A 20,965-nucleotide genomic window follows, 5' to 3' on the forward strand; every position below is an offset into this window, starting at 1 on the left:
TATTGAAAAACAATAATCAAAGCAAAACAAACTGGGACTCCAATTAGAGCTGTCAGAGCTATCAGGCCAGGCCGGACTGCTGGAATAGGTAAGTCTTTAAGTCGCGCCGGAAGGTGCGGAGGTCGGGGGCCATCCGGATTTCAGTTGGTAAGCAGTTCCAGAGGGCTGGCGCACCCACTGAGAATGCCCTCCCCCTGGGCGCCACCAGTCGACATTCCTAGCTGCATGGTAGGCATATATTAACAACTGAAAATTCTGTTTTGGTTGGGAGAGCAATAAAACCATATTTGGTAAACAGTCTAAAGCACGGGTGTCAAACTCTCCGTATCGTGACTTTTTTTGCATTGCTGGAGCTGGGGGGTGCACGGCCTCTGCATGATCCTACAGGCTGGCAGTTTGACATCCCTAGTCTAAAGGTTTTATTAATTCTAACTTTGAAATGATATGACAAAGGCTTAGCTTGCCTTTTAATAATTATGATGGGGCCCAGGGATTTGTAATAGTTGAACAATCCTTTTGCCACCTTTTCACTCAAGAAGCATGACAGTAATTTTGTAGTTCTACAAGTGCACTGGTTGAAGGGATGAAGAACGACTATTCATTTTCACAAGAGATACAGGTTTTGCTTGACTTGTGACTACCGTGTTTTCCCGAAAGTAAGACTTAGCCCAAAAATCTAGCTGATTTTTGGGGGGTGGGCCTAATATAAGCTCTCAATTGGCAACAGCATGATTGCTGTCTTTATTTTGTAGTTTTATTTCAACATGAAGTAATATTTTGGAATGTGCAACACAAATAACAACAGCAACAAAAGAATGTAGTACCATGGCCATAGTGCTGTTTTGTGTGTGGTCTACTCATCTATTGTTGGCATAAGAACATCACTGGAACTCAAAACTATTTGTTGTGATTAGCAAATAAAAGTCATTTAGAATTCTCACAGAAATCCATGTCAACAAGAGCTTTTCATTCTATGCACAAGTATAGGATATACTGTAGATATTTGCTTGAAAAGAAAATAAGGGAGGCATCTTGGATAAATAGAATGAAACAGCATGAGAAGCAACTATATAAACTATAGTGGGATGAAGGTTTAAACATCGCCCCCCATTTGAAATTGACCTGAAATTAGGTGCTACAAGATTTGAAGATTAGGATTTCTAAGTTCAGGATGCCACCATATGGATACAATTTATATTGCATTTATCTGTGAAAATGCCTGTCAGAAATAAATGCAGCTGGCATAGCTCAGGAGACAGAACAAAGGGGAGAAAAATTGGAAGCTGGAAATGTCCCAGCATCTGCCTGCCAGCCAGTAAAGATTCCTGGGCAGGCAAAACCTGGATAATTTACGGGTTTATTCAATTCAATCCCCTAGAAGCAGATGCAGACTTCATTCATTTTGCCTCTTGTCTTAAAGAAACCTAACCTTTAAGGCACAAGGGTGCTAATGTAAATCTCTATTTTTTAAAAATTGACAGCATAGTCTTATGTTTATTCACTCCATTTACTGTGCTGTCTTCATCCCTTTTTCAAGTGTGCATAATGCTTAAATCTACTGTAGGATAATGAACTATATTATAACACTCCACCACAGACTATAAACAGACGGAATTTTATTTCTGTCATTGACCAATAAAAATACAATCAATAAACAACACAAAAGCTCCTCACAACAAGAACTATTAAATCAGACCCCTCGCATCCTTGACATAGTCTATTTCAACTTCTTCCCTTAGGATGCCGTTATAGGATATTGCCAAAACAACTAGACTCAAAGACATTTTCCCCCCATGCCATCATTCTGCTGAACATCTAACTCCCATAATACTGTCTTAGGCCTAAAAGATATTTACCCATGTAGTAGGCTGTATTGCTGTTATCCCTGTCATCTTATCTTTCTTGTCTCACCTTTTCTCATCTTTCCTACTGTCTTCTATTGGTATCTTATGATTTATCATTTTTATCTTATGATTATTGTAAGTATGATTTATGAACTATGACCTATTACTTTGTTGTTTGTATGTACACTGAGAGCTTATGCACCGGAGACAAATTCCTTGTGTGTCCAATCCCACTTGACCAATAAAGAATTCTATTAGCAACCATTTGTGGGCAAAGCTTACAAACAACATACCACAATTTTGCTAATTTTAGAGGAATACATTTAACATAAAGTGCAGATAAAAGCTACCAGTGCCCTGTCCTTGCAGGTTATTTAGTTTAGATTTGCTAGCTGGAAGCAAGTATGAAAGGTGCTTTTGATTTGCTGATTTAATTTATTTACTAATTTGGGAGGACTTTATTATAGTGAATGATCTTATTCATAATGTGTCATTACAAAGATATTAGGCCACATTCTGGACTATATAGGAAATTCGTTTCTGTTGGAGGAAATTGCAAAACTACAATAGCTATATAAAATTGGGTTTTATAGCAGCGTGATCTTGGTTAGTTGATTTAAACGTTTTGTATTACGAAATTTTGCATTGACAAACAGTGGGAACTTGATGCAATTGTCTCATGAACTTTTCCCTTTCCATGCATTTTGCGTATTTTATAACCCAAAAGTGTTTTCAGCAATCCAGCTGTCTTCTGCACCAAGACTTTTCGCTAGTTTGCAGAAGCTAATTTCTGGTTTTATGGGATATAATTCTTCCAATTCCTAATTAAAATTGTAAATCTATCCTAACAACCTAAGATTTTCTGGGTCTCTCATTCTATTAGGACAGGGGTCTTCGAACTCGGCCCGTCTATTACTCATGGACTTCAACTCCCAGAATTCCTCAGCCAGGCACTCTGGCTGAGGAATTCTGGGAGTTGAAGTCCATGAGTCATAAAAGGGCCAAATTTGAAGACCTCTGTATTAGGATATTAAATTTAGTAGCTAGAACAGTAAAGTGTACAATGGACCAGAACACAGAGTTGTACTTGATTGGTTGGCTAATGCTGGCTCATGCATGAGGCAATCTATGCTATGATTGGTTGCTGTGGGTGTAAATGGGCAGTTTCCCTTTTTTCCCACCTTTTTCTTCTGTGTGCACTGTATGCTGTCTGGATTTACCTCATGATGTTCCAATGTTCCTGACTGTCTTGTCTGCTGTAAATCCAAATGTTAAATATATTTATTTATATAAAACAAGACGTTTGTGTTAGTGTCTCTGACTTTTTTTAAGACAGGTGCTGTGCAATCAATCCCCTGACATATTCAGATGTCCAGCCCAGTTAGATTGCAAGTCGAGTCAGCCAGGTGTTGCCCTCCATTAAGACTTTGATTTGTGCTCTGGAAACAAGCTTTCACCATGCCAGAAGTCATCAGATCAGCTTCCAGAATTTTATTCCTGGATTTCATCCAGATGGGATAAACGTTTATATAATCTCTACAACCAAAACTTTGTTAATCCTGGCCCAAAGAGAAACCTGTGTTGGAATTATTTCACCTACATTTTGTAGCGTGTGTTGATTTGTTAGCAGATGGCATTGAAACAGATTTACTTAAAACGGGTTAATGTCTCAAATTTCCTTTTAATATTTCCTCATCCCATTTAATAATACAAGCATCTAAATCAGAGGTCCCCAACCTATGGCCTGCGGTCCACTACCAGGCCATGGCCTCTTGGGCACTGGGCTGCATGAGTAGCTAGGCAGTGCACACGCACATGTACACGTGCTCACCCCGCTCGTGCCAGTGTTGCCTTGAGTGTTGCACAGGCAGCGGCAGCACCGCTAGTATTGTGCAGGTGGTGACGTTGCCATGCGCAGGCAGCCGGTGGGCAGAGGTACGTCACACGCAGATGGCGGCATTGCCACAAACCTTGTCCGGGTGGCAGCAGTGCCACAAGCAGGCAGGCCGCAGTGCAAGCCTCGTACAGGGGTGACGGTGCAAGCCTCGTGCCAGTGGCAGGATCACTGTGGGCTGCTGCACGAGCCTCACGGGCGACAGTGCAATCGTCATGCCAGTGGTAGCGTCACTGAGAGCCTTGTGCACATGCTCTCAGCCCTTTTTGTGTGGTGCGCATGCTTGCGGCCTGTTTGTGCGTGCACACATGTTTGCCAGAAAGGTTGGAGATCTCTGATCTAAGTTACAAGACTTTTGATTAGAAACAGATTTTATAATTTAATTGGATATGTGGGCAAAAGGGGACCCAATGCAAATATGCTGATACTCTTCCAAGTAAAAAACTGGAATTAAACCATTACGTTAGAAGTCAGTTTTAGGTAGTTAAAGACTAATCTCCTTAGGGGTTACATTACCTCTCTCCCCTGTTAAAAGGAATTTGATTTATATGATGCTTTATCCAAGATAATATCTACTAAAAATTTGATAATGTCTGATCATTCAGGCAAACTGTCACCTTTAAACATAGCCATTTAAAATCAAGTCCCTTTATTGATTCCTTGACAGATGACAACACATGCATTATGGAATAAAATGTTAAAAAGTTAAATGGGGAAACAGCATGCAACTGCAAATTGAATCTTTTTTTACAAAAATATTTTCAGGGTTCTTATATTCCAGGAAGGCATTCATTGAAAATGAAAATGATAAAAGGTTGCAACCCCAAAACATGTAAGATGACATGAGGGAGCTTCGCCAGTTTTCCTTTTGTTAAGTGGGACTTTTGTAATTGGCCAGTCTCCACTTAGTGACTATTTTCTGATAGAAGCCATAGCTTCTATCTCAAAATTCAAAAAGTGTTTATTAGTTCAGAAAAGCTGAGAACTCGACTTACAAGACTGCTAGTTCAAACACATTTTTTTTATATAAGCCATACTAGAAATGGACATGTTCTTTGATTGATTGATTGATAGCTATACTACCTAGATAAGCTTTTTTTTCCTCTTTCTTCTACTTTCAGGTTCAAGGGGGCCAAAATGGCAGCCTCTACTTCATCATCATCAGCTGGTGGAGTAAGTGGAAGTTCTATGACTGGATCTGGGTTTAGTGTCTCAGATCTTGCCGCGCCTCAAAAAGCCCTGTTTACATATCCTAAAGGAGCTGGAGAAATGTTAGAAGGTAAAAGTGTTCTGCATTATTTCATTTGTAAGCCAAGATAGTAGTGCTTAATACTATGGTTGTATTCACAGCCTCAGTATACAAAGATTTTTAATCTGAATGTGTTAAATAAATGACAGTGGCCCAGTTGATACATAAAGATAATTAAAAATGGATGGATTTCTGCAGTTCTAAGCCAAACTAATCAGACAACGTTATGACTCATCTATAAACTGAACAATTCTCCCCCCTCTCTCTCTCCCTCTGTGTGTGTGTGTGTGTGTGTGTGTGTGTGTGTGTTTGTGTGTCCGTCTTTATCTGTGTGTGTATGTGTGTGCTTGTACACACACATCTTTCATGCAAAAACTATTGTGTATCACTGAGACCACACTGATTCTTCTTCTGAATTAGGTCTGTGTGAAGAAAGTAAGTATTTTTTTTGCCTAAGAATAAAGAAGCCAACAAGCAAAAGCACGTCACAACAGAAATGTTGGCACTACAAACAACCTGATAGTGCAGTGAAACAAAGTAATAAAATGGGCAGTGTCTTTCTTCAGGATATTGCAATGCATCCATAGTTATTTGAGAGGGGAGAAGAGAGAGCCAGCAAAAATATACATCTATGTGAAATGACACGTTCGCAAGACTGGCGTTATGCACTGAACATATTTTTCAAAAGAGATTTTGACATCATTTAATGTGAATTTTTCTGCTCAAGTTATATTTTTCATTGATTATGTGCCATCAATCCAGAAATCATTCTTAATAGCCACGTAGATAGACCTTCTCCACAATAATCCATTCCCAACTTAGCCTTTCATTGTAGTTAGTACTGTATGTGAATATTGCAGTGGTCAAATCTAGGAGGCCATGGAATGGGATGAGAAAGAAAGAATCATTGATGTATAAATTCTCTGGATGTTCAAGATTCTTGATAGGGCAAATTAGTCCAACGTCTTGCAAATTTTACCTTTCTTGCATTTTTATATTCATTGTAAAATGTAGAAAATGACTATCCTCTATCTTTTTCAATCTTACCCTTAATAAACTATTGGGAGGAGTCTGCCTGATGAGTCTGCTTGATCAAGACAAATTCAATTGATGTCTTGGTTAACTTCATTCTGTTTTCTAGGTTATTAGATTGTATGGCATCTTTTATTTTTTGGGTGCCCCAAATATAAAGGGTTTTGCTATTTCCTTGAATTTCATGCAGTTTTACTGCATTCAGGTTAGCAGAGTCTTGAGACCAGATGGGGATGCTCTTTCTGATGTTGAGATCAAAAGTTGATGCTTCTACCCACTTTCAAAAGCTGCAGCTAAGGCTTCTAGGGAGTATTTCATTCTTACTACACCTTGGTTTCCAGTGCTACTTACTCTGGACCAAGGGCTCGTGGAATCTGCCATTGCAACTGTTTGCCGTTAGATCTTCCAACACTATGGTCCCGCTGAACAACATGTAACAGATGCAGTGTTATCGATCCTTAAAGTTGCTAAGAAGGATTGATACGGCGTTCTCACTTTGCTGAATGGTTGCTTTTTCCTTGCTTTACCCAGGAGAAGATAAATTCTCTTCAGTTCCCCTTCCATATAATTTTTAATTTTATAATTTTTAAATTTATTCTTTCATTAGTCCTAAGGAACTACCATTGCTCATGTTGTATTTAACTGCCAAGGTGGCATTCTACATTCTTCGAGATAAGGGAGTGTTCAGTTTTGGTCTGTTAGTAGAAAACCGTATCCTACAGTCTTCTATAGCAGGGGTCTTCAAACTTGGCCCTTTTATGACTTGTGGACTTCAACTCCCAGAATTCCTCAGCCAGGCAAGCCTGGCTGAGGGATTCTGGGAGTTGAAGTCCACAAGTCATAAAAGGGCCAAGTTTGAAGACCCCTGTTCTATAGAATATCCCAGTAGAGAGGAAGTAAACATTTTCCCCTTGTGCTAACATCGGAGTAGGCTACTTGGCTGCTGTAAGGAGGCAGATTAGAGTATTCTTCTATCCAATTTTGAGGGGAATTGCACTCTCCCTAGGAACAGAACAGAATACCAGAGTTGGAAGGCACCTTGGAGGTCTTCTAATCCAATGCCCTGTCCAAGCAAGAGACGCTATACCATTCTAGACAAGTGGCTGTCCAGTGACGAAGTACCCACAACTTCTGGAGGCAAGCTGTTCCATGGGTTAATTTCTCCTTAGTTCTAGGTCTGTTCTCTCCTTGAGTTTCTATCCATTGCTTCTTGTCTTGCCTTCTGGTGCTTTGGAAAATAGGTTGACACCCTCTTCTTTCTGGTACCCCTTCAAATATTGATGCAGTGCTGTGGTGTCATTCCTGGTCCTTCTTTTCATTAGACGAGACATGCCCAATTCCTGCAACTGTTCTTCATATGTTTTAGCCTCCAGGCCCTTAATCATCTTTGTTGCTTTACTGTGAAACACCAGTTTTTGGATTTCCATTCTTACCAGCCACGTGGCCATTGTTAGGAATGATAAGCATATAACTCAACAACATCTGGAGGGAGATAGATTGCCTTCCTTACTTTGATTGGACGAAGGATACAAATAGTCTATCTTTATTGCAAAAGAATCCATAAACAGGAACCCTGCTATTAGCTATGTCTGATATGCCAGGTGTGATTCACTCCCGTGAAAAGATAACTAAGCCTCCATCACCCGGGGGCTGCTAGCCTCAAGTTATATACAATGAAGTATTGCAACTAATATTGAAACAAAAATTCCTAATGGCTCAGATAGTAAACTCCATAATTTCTAACCAATGTAGCCATTGGCTATAAGTGGCTCAGAATATCAAGGTGTGTAACGTAAAAGATCTGAAGGGTACCCGGCGGAAGGGCTGGTATCAGCTACACTTGGCCGGTACTACCGTAAATAACTGCATTGGATTTTTTTGTGTAAACACAATGCTGAGTAATGGTGATTTCCTTTCATTGTTTTGCCATAGCTGATAAGAAAGAGAACAAAGGAAGAACTATCTTCATGATGGTGTAGACATTTGCCTAGTGCTCACTGGTGATACTATTTCAATGTAGAAAAAACGCCTTTTCCAATTCTCAAGCATATTAATTTTGTGTTTTCTCTCTAATTAGGACTGGTATGGAATCTACATATTGTTTTGCCATTAGTGCGATTTATTTAATACAATGTGCCTTTATTTGAATATTTGAGTATTTATAAGTTAAACACTAGATAAAGCTAAACTTCATGAAAAGTAGTTGGAACGTGGTGATGGGGCCTAGTTGCTATTCCATTCTGCAGGTTCTGAGCTTACCTTCCAGTTAAACTACAGGTAATCCTCAATTTAACAACAGTTTATTTAGTAACTGCTCAGAGTTACAACAGCACTGAAAAATGTGACGTATGACCGTTTTTCACAGTTATGGCCTTTGCAGCATCCCCATGATCATGTGATCAAAATTCAGCTGCTTGGCAACTGGCTCACATTTATGACCGTTGCTGTGTCCCAAGGTCATGTGATCAGCTTTTGCGACCTTCTGATACGCAAAGTCAATGGGGAAGGCAGATTCACTTAACAACCAAGCTACTAACTTAACAACTGCAGTGATTCACTGAACAACTGTGGCAAGAAAGGTTGTCAAATGGGGCAAAACTCAGGTAACAAATGTCTCACTTAACAACAGAAATTTTAGGCTTGATTGTGGTTGTAAGTCAAGGACTACCTGTAGTCCAATCAATGGCTTAATCCTGGCTGGAGTAGTAAAGCTACCATGTCTAGAATGGGAAACTTACTTGTGGAGATAAAAGAATGATGGAGCTGAGAACCTATTAATCCAATGTAGACAATTTTGTTGGGAGTTCTGCCAGTGGTTATTGTTCTGTTCTGTTCTGTTCTGTTCTGTTCTGTGTTTGATCCTGTAGGAGGATCTGGCAGGGAAGATTTGGCCAGGAATAAGTATTACGGAATCATATCAATAGCAATAGTTGTATCTGCTGTGCCTTACCTCACTGTGGTGAGAGCTTGTGGTCCAACTGCTTTTGAAACAGTTCGGCTAATTTTGAAAAACAGTTATGTGGCAATGAAGAATACCGATTGAGAAAGAAAAGTTCAAAGCAATCTGTAGAAAATTAGCAGCACAATTCTTTGGAATTTGGCCTTAAACTCTCTTTTTACTTCTGCCAGTAGCTTTCTCTAAAGTGGTGATATATAGGGGGTGGGTGGGTTGCATCAAGGTTAAAGTGATGATTAGTTCACCTTCAGGTTAATAGGTGTGTTTATTCTTATAAGAGTTTCATTAGTCTGGAAAGTATAATTAGCTGTTTAGTGCCAGTTGTAGGATGGCAGGTTGTGGTTGCTAGACATCCTGTGGAAAATTCCAGGTTATTTCATATTTGCAAAAATCTTAACTCTTAAAAGTATTTAATTGCAGGTCGTTCTACATGGGTATACATTTGAGAAATTGCAAGACTGTTTTTGGTGAGTGGCATGCATAGTGTATTTTTTTTTTTTTAGCAAACAAGGAAGTAGGTTCAAAGAAGAAAAATGTTAGCAGGCCTACTGAAACAAGTTGCTTTTTGTTGCGATGGTGGTAGCTTTTCTTGGATTGGAAATGCACACTTGAATTTGAACTCTTCTGGCTCCTTAGGTTGGCTTCTGTACAAGCAGTAACAGAATTCAGAAAGATAGTATGTGCTATCTACCAGAACATAAGCAAGTTGAAATCCCATTGAAATAAATAGGCTTATAGGTGCTGGTTCTTACCTATAAAGCCCTACGTGGCTTAGGCCCGGGATATTTGCAGGACCGTCTGCTGCCAGGGACATCGCCCGGTGCGCTCACACAGAGAGGGCCTCCTCAGGGTACCGTCGGGTAGACAATGTCGGCTGGCGACCCCCAGGGGGAGGGCCTTCTCTGTGGGAGCGCCGGCCTTGTGGAATCAACTTCCCCTTGAGCTCCGGATGGCCCCGGATCTCCGGTCCTTTCGTCGCGGCTTTAAAACATTTCTCTTCCATCAGGCTGACCTGGACTGACAATAGGTAAAGGTAAAGGTTCCCCCGCACATGCGTGCTAGTCGTTTCCAACTCTAGGGGCCGGTGCTCATCTCCGTTTCATAGCCGAAGAGCCAGCGCTTGTCCGAGGACGTCTCCGTGGTAATGTGGCCGGCATGACTAGACGCCAAAGGCGCACGGAACGCTGTTACCTTCCCACCGTAGCGGTCCCTATTTTTCTACTTGCATTTTTACGTGCTTTCGAACTGCTAGGTGGGCAGAAGCTGGGACGAGTAACAGGCGCTCACTCTGCTACGCGGCACTCGGGATTCGACCCGCCAAACTGCCGACCTTCCGATCGACAAGCTCAGCGTCCTAACCCACTGAGCCACCGCGTCCCTTGGACTGACAATAGGGATTTTTAAATAGAATATTTTTAATATTTTATCATTGGGGCTTGTTAGTTTAATCTTTTTTAACATTTGTATTATTGTGTTTTATTGTTGTTAGCCGCCCTGAGTCCTTCGGGAGATAGGGCGGCATATAAGTCCCAAACATAACTAAATAAATAAAAGGATACTTCACTGTGTTTGAATTATGTCCATTTCTGACACTCCGTGCTTAAAGACATCTATTTGTTCTTTGTGCATTTCCACAGCCTTAAGCGAATTATCTATTCTCACTGTGATTTTATATTGAGTTGTTGAATTCATATGCTCTGAATATTGGCTGTCAGTTTTATGTCACAGCTGCTAGCCCAAGGAAAAGAAACTTTCAATTTATAGGGCAGATGCAGCTCTCAAAGCCTTCTGGAATCAACAGCAGAGCTTCCTTCTTTGTGCTCCTTCATCAATTAACCAGGGGGAAAATATTGATTTTTTTTTAAGGAGAATCAACTAGACAGTCTTTCAAAGTGTGTCTCCCAGGCAATAGTTGGGTTAAGATTAAGAGTGGTCAATTTATACCAAAATTTAAACGAGACTACAGATAGTCCTTACATTACGACTACAGTTGGGACCAGAATTTCTATTGTTAAGCAAGGTGCTTGTTAAGTGAATCACACCTGAATTTATGACCTTTTTTTGCCATGTTTGGTAAGCGAAACACAGCAGTTGCTAAGTGAATTATGTGGTCTTTAAGCAAATCCAGCAATCAGCGACTCCGTGATGCTGCAACCATTGTCAATACATGCTGGTTACCAAGTGCCAAATTTTGATCACGTGACCGTGGGGATAGTGTGAGAGTTACAGTGCAAGGACTACTTGTAAGTCACTCTTCTTAGTTCCACTGTAACCTCAAACAGTCGCTAAAAGAATGGTTGTAAGTCAAGGACTACCTTAAGATTACATATGAGCTGAGCTCCAACTGGACATCACTTTACGGTTAATTCAAACCAGTAGTAGGCTTCCTTACCAAAATAATAATAATAATAATCCTGCCCTCTTGATGGGATGGGGCAGACAAATAAGAATGTCTTTATTTTTGATGTAAACTGTAAATAAACTGCAGGAAGACAAAATACAAAGGTTGCATGTTTGCCCCAGCCTACAGGGCAAATTTTATTTTTCAAAGCACCAGAAGGCAAAACAAACAATGGATGGAAACTAACCAAGGAGAGAAGCAACCTAGAACTAAGGAGAAAATTCCTGACAGTGAGAACAATCAACTAGTTGGAATAGCTTGCCTCTAGAAATTATGGGCGATCCATCACTGGAGGCTTTTAAGAAGAGACTGGACATCCATTTGTCTGAAATGGTATAGGGCAGGGGTCCCCAACCTCCCAGGCCATGGCCCACTACTGGCTGTGGCCTATTTGCAACCGGTCCGCGTGAACAGCGGGCCAGCGTGGCCACACGCGTGCATGCCACTTGACCTGCATGAGCAGTTTGCCAGCACGTGTGCAGCTCAACTTGCGCAAGTCAAACAACGGGCGCATGCACGTACACACCAGCCCGCCGCTCACACAAATGGACCTGACTGCATGCGTGCCAGCCCGCTATTCACGAGGCTGGTTCCCCTCTCCCGCCCTTTGCCGGGCTGCCAAGCCACAAAGGTTGGGGACCGTTGGAATAGAGTCTCCTGCTTGAGCGGGGAGTTGGACCAGAAGACCTCCATGGTCCCTTCCAACTATGATGATGATGAAGACGATGACGACGATGACACACCTCACCTTTCCTACTGCCAGAGGACTGATGAATGGCCAAGCATTAGGGCTAACTTTCCGCAATGCTATCCAGCCGGTTATTTTTGTTTGTTTGTTAGAGTTTTGTCCAGGAGCTTAAGGCATTCTCAATGGAATTCTCTTTCATTTAATTCCTGCATTTTGTGTGGTTGGTTGAACTCTTGAGTGACTTGCCCAAAATCACTCTGCAAATTTCCAGGCCTGAGCATTAGTTGAATCTAGGTCTCTTCAGTCATAATTCAGCATCACCTACACCACACTAGCTTTCATACTGGCTCTTTCTGGGCCCTGGGCAAACAGCCACCTCCTAAGAAAAACAGGACGCTGCCCTGTTTAGACCATCAACTAATGTTATATTGGCAGTGTGTTAAGCCCTAAATATCAAAAGCTCCTGCAGCAGACTAAATAATAAGTTGCAAGACATTCAGCTAAGTGTCAGCAGATTATGGATGTATAAGTCTGGTGTAAGTTAGGGCCCCACAGGCAAATTTGTTTGCTTAATCGTTTCTCATGTCTCCTAAGAACGGAGTAGGAATAAGCCAGCTATATTATGTCAATGAGTGCTGAAGAACTGAGTGCTGAGTTGGTTCCAGGAAAGCAGTTGAATTGTGTTTTACTATAGAGGGCAGTATATACATGCATAAACACACTTGCCAACTGATTATGCTTATATACAGCTGCTTTTTCAGTTTCAGCTACTCTGCTATAAAGCAAACTAAAGATTCTGTTTGAGGCTGGTAGTTTGCAGCAATTCATTTTTTTTTAAAAAATCAATCTAAATAAAATCAAATTTGTTGGGCAAGGAACCTGGCATTCATCAAGACCGGCTTTTCACAGGACCATTGATCCCTTTAAATGCTTTGCTGACGATTCCTACCTTCCTTTGCGTCTCCAAGATGGGACACATGAAACTTTTGTTCCCTGTTGTGCAATTGCCATCTCAATTTTAAACCTGTTTTGGGGGGTTCGTGATTCCATTTTTCCAAGGAAAGATCTAGAGTTAAGCAAATGTGAATTGGGAAAGTTACTACCAGCTCTCTTTTTTAGATTTGCTGAACAAAGTGAAGGGTTTGGAAACGTGAGTAGCTCGTCATTTCTGTGTCTTCTGCAGACCAGAGCTGCTTATTCTGCCAAGAACTTCCTCTGAAAATGGGCAGTGCTATTTCCCACCATTTTCAGATATGTAAGACATGAAAATTGTAGCATCTGAAAGAATTTTAACTACAAAAATCTACAACTGCCAAGAATCAGCAAAAAAGTAAAAAGACATGTTATAGTGAGGGGAAAAATTATTTGATCCCCTGCTGATTTTGTACGTTTGCCCACTGACGAAGGAATGATCAGTCTATAATTTTAATGATAGGTTTATTTTAACAGTGAGATACAGAATAACAACAAAAAAGTTATAAATTGATTTGCATTTTAATGAGTGAATTAAGTATTTGATCCCCTATCAATCAATCAAGATTTCTGGCTCCCAGGTGTCTTTTAAACAGGTAACAAGCTGAGATTAGGAGCACTCTCTAAAGGGAGTGCTCCTAATCTCATCTTGTTACCTGTATAAAAGACACCTGTGCACAGAAGCAATCAGTCAATCAGATCCCAAAATCTCCACCATGGCCAAGACCAAAGAGCTGTCCAAGAGGATGTCAGGGACACGATTGTAGACCTACAGAAGGCTGGAATGGGCAACAAGACTATCGCCAAGCAGCTTGGTGAGAAGGTGACAACAGTTGGTGCAGTTATTCGCAAATGGAAGAAACACAAAATAATTATCAATTTCCCTCGGTCTGGGGCTCCATGCAAGATCTCACCTTGTGGAGTTTCAGTGATCATTAGAACGGTGAGGAATCAGCCTAGAACTACACGGGAGAATCTTGTCAATGATCTCAAGGCAGCTGGGACCATAGTCACCAAGAAAACAATTGGTCACACATTACGCCATGAAGAAATGAAATTCTGCAGCATTTACAAGGTTCCCCTGCTCAAGAAAGCAAATGTACAGACCCATCTGAAGTTTACCAATGAACATCTGAATGATTCAGAGGAGAACTGGGTGAAAGTGTTGTGGTCATAGGAAGCCAAAATTGAGCTCTTTGGCATCTACTCAACTCGCTGTGCTTGGAGGAGGAGGAATGCTGCCTATGACCCCAAGAACACCATCCCTACCGTCAAACATGGAGGTGGAAACATTATATTTGGGGGATGTTTTTCTGCTAAGGGGACAGGACAACTTCACCACATCAAAGAGACGATGGATGGGGCCATGTACCGTCAAATCTTGGGTGAGAACCTCCTTTCCTCAGCCAGGGCATTGAAAATGGTCGTGAATGGGTATTTCAGCATGACAATGACACACGGTCAAGGCAACAAAGGACTGGCTCAAGAAGAAGCACACTGAGGTCTTGGAGTAGCCTAACCAGTCTCCAGACCTTAATCCCCTAGAAAATCTGTGGAGGGAGCTGAAGATTTGACCTGTCAAACGTCAGCCTCAAAACCTTAATGACCTGGAGAGGATCTGCAAAGAGGAGTGGGACAAAATCCCCACTGAGATGTGTGCAAACCTGGTGGCCAACTACAAGAAACGTCTGACCTCTGTGATTGCCAACAAGGGTTTTGCCACCAAGTACTAAGTCATGTTTTGAGAAGGGGTCAAATACTTATTTCACTCAATAAAATGCAAATGAATTTACAACTTTTTTGAAATGCATTTTTCTGGATTTATTTTATTTTATTCTATTTTTACTGTTATTCTGTCTCTCACTATTAAAATAAACCTACCATTAAAATTATAGACTGATCAGCAGAGGATCAAATAATTTTTTCCCTCACTGTAAAGTGATTTCTAAGTATCAAGAGGTTGGGCAGCCATGTCTTAGACCAGACATGTCAAACACAAGGCCCGGGGGCCAGATCCGGCCCGCGAAGTGGTTTCATGCGGCCCGCGAAGCCATCCTGGAAAGAGTGAGGGAACGGCCCCCACTGCCTTGGCCCTGGCCCAGAGACCCTCCTTCTGCCAGAGACCCTCAGATCTGTCCCACTCCTGCCCAGGCCCCCATAGGCACCCTTGAGGCGAACGATGTAGAGCTGGCCACGCCCACCCAGTAGGCCATACGCACTCTAGCCACACCCACCCAGTAGGCCACGCCCACCCAGTAGGCCACAACCACCCGGCCCCCTGAGGGCAACCGCAATTCTGATGCGGCCCTCAATGAAATTGAGTTTGACACCCCTGTCTTAGACAATCAGTTCTGCAATTGGTGCCTCCAGAAGCAGCTGTCAAGAACGGGATGATAGGAATTACAATTCAGAACATCTGGAAGATACCAAGTTCATAAAGATGGTTATCTCAGAGATTGTATAATGGCATGTTTGAAAGTCGATAATGCCAAGTAGCAGGGAGCCTGTATTTGTGAGAATTGTAACTGGACAATTGAGAGAACAAGATAATTTACTGACTTCAATCAATTCGCTTAGATTTCATGTTTGTGAATGAAAATAAGAACTCAATTCAATTCATTCCTTATAGGAAATACCTCAACACGTACTGTCAAGTCTCTATTGTTGTCAGCTTGGCAGGCTATTATTTGCCATTTATGGGTGAGCAACCCATAACATCCCTAGAAGTAAAGGTTTCTTGGAGAATTTATTGTTTTCAGAGCCTCGAGTTTCTCCTATCCTTGACCACAGATAATGTGCTAGTCTTGCAGCAGTCTTGAAAGTCTATTAAAATGTAATTTAAGTATTGGTATCCATGACATGATTTTTTTTTCAAGGATGCATTTCGTTTCGAGTTTATTTAAAGAGAAGCGAAGTGGCATTGATCTTGTGTACAATACGCAAGAACCACGAAATGCTTTGTTCTAATATTTCAGCATAATATGGCTATAAAGAACTGTCTCGTATTATGGTAGTTAGAGCTTAACGTCCATCTGTCCCCTAGACTGGCTAGTAATGGCTGTCTGAGCTTTCAGATGAAGTCTTTCCTAGCATTTGGAGGAGGTGCTAGAAATTAAATCTGGGATGTTTTTATACCATTTGAATTGCCAATCATTTATGCAGATTTGAGCTATTTTTAGCTAACTTGACCTTATTCATCCATGCAGTTCATTTAAAGCACTCATATGGCTGCCCAACTCAAACACTGCAATAATGGGGGTGGCTTGCATGAAATCAAAAAAAGAGGGAAACACAATAAACAGTTCCATAGAAAAATCCCATACAAACCTTTAGTAGATAGTGAGGAAGTCCATCACTAGTACCTCTCTCCCAATGGAAATCCAGTAATTTTCTTTTCTTTCTTTTTTTATTGAAAAGTTTTACAATACATTTTTAAATACAAAAAAACTCCCTCCTCCCCTTCCCCTCTCCCCAGCCCTCCCCTACCCTCCCCTCCCCCCTCCCCAACTTCCCAGAGCTGAATACAGGGTATAGTGATACAAACATAAGCTAGAATATGCTAACAACAAAAATAAATTATATCGCACTTTAACTCTCCATAGTCATAATTATATTACTAACAAATAACTAATAATACATCATATAAAACCACTACTTATTCAAATGCTAAATGAAACTTTTTAGTCCCATATTTATTCTGAATATATTCAATCCATCTTCTCCATTCCACAGTATATCTCTGTTGCGGTTGTTCTTTCAAATATGCTGAAATCTTTGCCATTTCCGCCAAGTTAGAAACTTTCAAAGTCCACTCTTCTATAGTCGGCAGTTCCTCCTTCTTCCAATATTGCGCTACTAAAAGTCTTGCTGCCGTAATTAGATTCAACATCAACTTAGTGTCTATGACAGTAGTATCTGTAATAATACCCAATAAAAACAATTGCGGAGAAAACTTTATCCTTTTCTTAAATATCTTTTTGCATATTCCACCAAATTTTAATCCAAAAAGCTTTAACCTTTTTACAAGTCCACCATATATGAAAATACGTTGCATCCTCACCACCACACCACCAACATTTGGGCTGGCAATTCGGATACATACTTGCTAATTTTTTAGGGTCTAAGTGCCACCTATAAAACATTTTATAAAAATTCTCTCTTAAATTTTGGGCCTGCGGAAATTTTACATTTCTAACCCAGATGAAATCCAGTAATTTTCTGTGTCTGGCCCTGGCACTCAAGGAGAAGCCAGGTTTGAAATGTCTTTTTAAAGATCCAACAGGGTCAACACCAAACAAATATCAGGAAGGAAATGGTTCCAGACAGGAGAACCTGCAGTAGAAAAGGCGTATGTCCTCAGTCCCATCAAATGGCATTATTTTAAATAAAGGATTCAAAGCATGCCTATCTCTTAGAGCATGACAGGCCACTACTTTAGAGAGAGGTGGTCTCACAAATAAATTGGCTGTGGGCTTTATAGGGCTTTATAGGTGATAACCAGCATCTTGAATTTCAGAGTACAGAGAAGAGCAACAAAGATGAGTAGGGGACTGGAGGCTAAAACATACAAGGAACGGCTGCTGGAATTGGGTATGTCTAATGAAGAGAAGGGCGAGGGGTGACATGACAGTGTTCCAATATCTCAGGGGCTGCCACAAAGAAGAGGGAGCCAAGCTATTCTCCAAAGCACCTGAAACCAGAACAAGAAGCAACGGATGGAAACTAAACAAGGAGAGAAGCAACATGGAACTAAGGAGAAACTTCCTGACAGTTAGAACAATTAACCAGTGGAACAACCTGCCTCCAGAAGCTGTGAATGCTCCAACACTGGAGGTTTTTAAGAAGAGACTGGACAGCCATTTGTCTGAAATGTATAGGGTTTCCTGCCTGAGTAGGGGGTTGGACTAGATGACCTCCAAGGTCCCTTCCAACTTTACTATTATCATGATGATTATGATCTGGAAGCTTATAGGAAATTAATGCAGTTAGGGGATTGGGGGTAGGGAAGGGAAGGTCCATGCCAGTGAGAAAAGGGCTGGATCAGACCAAGAATTCAGCACACAATTCCCAACTACTGCCATCCAGATATGTGAGAATCCATTGCTTGAAGATGACAGTAGAATATAATGTTGCTATGGCACATATACTGAGTTTCCTGGAGACAGCTGGCTAGTCACTGTTGGATCAGAGGCTAAACTATTGGCCTGGTTTAGTTTTTGTCATTATGTGACTGTAGACACTTGTTAATTTATACATCCTTGGTACAAAAATGAGACTGTTGCTTTTTGTGATACTCTTAGAAGGCTTTTCAGGATCATAAATATTTTAGACTTGCTTTTGCTCTATTTACAGATGGGTCAGAACGATTCCTTTGTGAATCTGTTTTCAGCTATCAAGTTGCATCCACACTAAAACAGGTAAAACATGGTAAGTAAATAACTCACGAACTGTGTTGTAGCAGTGGACTTGTATGTTGTTTCAGATCTATTTACATAGAAATTCAGTAAGGTAATACAAACACCTTACTGTATTGAAAACAGCAGGATAGAACAGAACATAATAAAAAATATAGCAGATGTTTAATGAACCTATTGTCACAATATTATCCTGTGTAATAAAAAAGCAAAAACAAAGTATTATCTATATGGTCTATTTAACCAGGAGATAAGATTGTAACTCCTATTACTTGATGCTGCTGTACTCAGAAAACAAGCTATGAACATTGCACTCCTAGCAGAAAGCTTTGTGAACCATAACTTTGCTGTTAATAAAGATCGCTATCTTTCTTTTTGGGTCATCTGGTTTATATCTCATCTCACTTCATCATCTCTTCCTCCTTACACTTAGTTCATGTGATATATCGGCATCACTTTACTTGCTTCTGAAATGCTATCAAGATGGAACAGAACTATGGAAGAAAGTATCTGATTAGAGTAACTCTTTTTGTAGGACACTTGATCACTTGCTATTTTCAATCATACTCTGGGGCCAAAGAGATTGGCCAAGAGTTCTTAAAATATTGTTTTTCCATAAAGTAAGTTTTATGCTTGATTAGATGGCTGTTCTACCAGAGTCTCTTGCAAATTTTCAATTTTGTAGATAATATTCTGTCTGGGTCTACAGAGAAATGGACAATTTTAAGGTTCAGAGCAGGGGTGTCCAATCTTGGCAACTTTAAGATCTTTTGATTTCAAATCCCAGAATTCCCCAGCCATCAGAATTCCCCAACTTTTAAGTCCACAGTTGCCAAGGTTGGATTTTCCTGCTCTAGATTATGCTATAATATAGAACATATTAGGGCTAACGATTGTGTATAAAATTTGTTTGTTCAGCTGTGTAAAAAAAACCAGCACAATAAAAACATTGCATTGCTAGTATTTCTTTATTTCTTCTCTGTTAGCACAAAAGGTAAGGAGTTAAATCTCACCAGGAAGAAACTGCTTGATGTGACACCCCCCAGGATCTTCAGTAGCGGGGGTAAATAGTCTTTAGGTCACCTCTCATAACAAGGAAAGTGCTCCAATTGGAGTGAAGGTCAGTTTGAAGATAATAGCTGGAATCAAAATAGGTCAAAACATTGTGAAGCTGGAAATGCCTACTTTGCAAAAAGTGAAAACCTCAAAAAGGAAAATGGAGAATATGGGCTAATTTAAATACAAAGATGACAAGGGTTATGTCAGTGATCTACTATTAGCTTCACTTTTCACTGTCAATTGTTTAGTTGTTATGTTCTAGAGTCTAGACAAAGAGATTTGTTCTAGGTAAGATGGCAATGAAAAATTTAGGCAAGTTCATAAGAATATTTCAATGGCAGCAAAGATTAGAATCATTAAAACAAAGGTCTTTCAAGTGGATCTGTGTGAAATTGAAAACTAGACACTGAGAAGATACTTGTCTTTTTGAAGAGCATAAATACTAACCCCTCATTCAGTTCTGAACCAAATAAACACTGCTTGTTGTGTCGTGGTGATGTTCAGCAAACAGAAACTCCTATGCTGTAGGCATGTGGGGTGAGATGATGAATGAGGAAAAATTGTATTATTCAAGATTGAAAAAAGGAGAAGATGAGAATAGATGAAGTGCATGAATGGATAATTCCAGATACAGTTACTGGAATATCCTTGGAAGACACTCTACAAATTCTTATTAAAAACATCTCTAGATTGTCAGCATTTTGCTTGTTGGGTCTTAGTCTGAATCAATGGCACTTAACTCTTAATGCTGTTATATAATACATGTGAGGCCAAGATTTTTGGAGCTTTTTTCAGGGAAACCTTAAGGGGTTTTTTTTCTTCCTGTTTTTGTCCCATGCTACGTTTATTTTAGTACAACATTGCAACTGAGAATTTTAATTTTAGTTTTAGTTTTAATTTTAACTGGGGTTTTACTTATGCAGGGACGAATATAATTTTTTAAATTTGTTTTTAACTTTTGTATTTTTGTTTTTAATCACCCTGTAAACCGCCCTGAGTCCTTCGGGAAAGGGCGGTATATAAATGTAATAAAATAAAATAAATAAAATAAACTTCATAAATTTTTCCAATCTCAAAATAATTAAATGTATCAACACTCATACAGATTTATACATATTTATAAACATTTACTACACTGATAAACCTTCAATCCATTAAGACTGCTGAAGATTTAATTTAATAGGGAATCCCGTTTAAAGACATTAAGAATTTCTTAACTTCCTTTGGAAACAGAATTACCTATGGCTAAATGTAGGAAGTCAATGAACATCTGTTGAAGCTTTGGCAGAACAAGCTTGATGTTAATACATCCATGTTAAAACAAAAAACAAAATCCAACTTTCCCCATAGTTAAGATTGTCCAGTCACTGTGGAATAGCTGTCTTATTCTTCAAATTTGTCTACTTCAGTGAGGAAATATGACCTCATTGTGATTGGGCACTGCCTTAGCATAGAA

General features: G+C 40.2%; 1 protein-coding gene across 2 annotated transcripts in view; it reads left to right on the plus strand.

Annotated features, from left to right (window-relative positions):
• Window positions 1–20,965, plus strand: part of ANAPC16 (anaphase promoting complex subunit 16) — a 31,018-nt gene that overhangs the window by 7,830 nt on the left and 2,223 nt on the right. The window contains exons 2-3 of one of the 2 annotated variants that reach the window (XM_083364840.1): window positions 4,860–5,017; window positions 18,389–18,463. In XM_083364840.1, the coding sequence (XP_083220966.1) occupies window positions 4,876–5,017; window positions 18,389–18,463 (217 nt within the window). In that variant the 5' untranslated portion in view covers window positions 4,860–4,875. The remainder of the gene's footprint in view (window positions 1–4,859; window positions 5,018–18,388; window positions 18,464–20,965) is intronic. The other variant, XM_083364841.1, reaches the window with a different exon arrangement.

Source organism: Vipera ursinii (assembly GCF_947247035.1).
Source record: "Vipera ursinii genome assembly, chromosome: 5".
NCBI lineage: Eukaryota > Metazoa > Chordata > Lepidosauria > Squamata > Viperidae > Vipera > Vipera ursinii.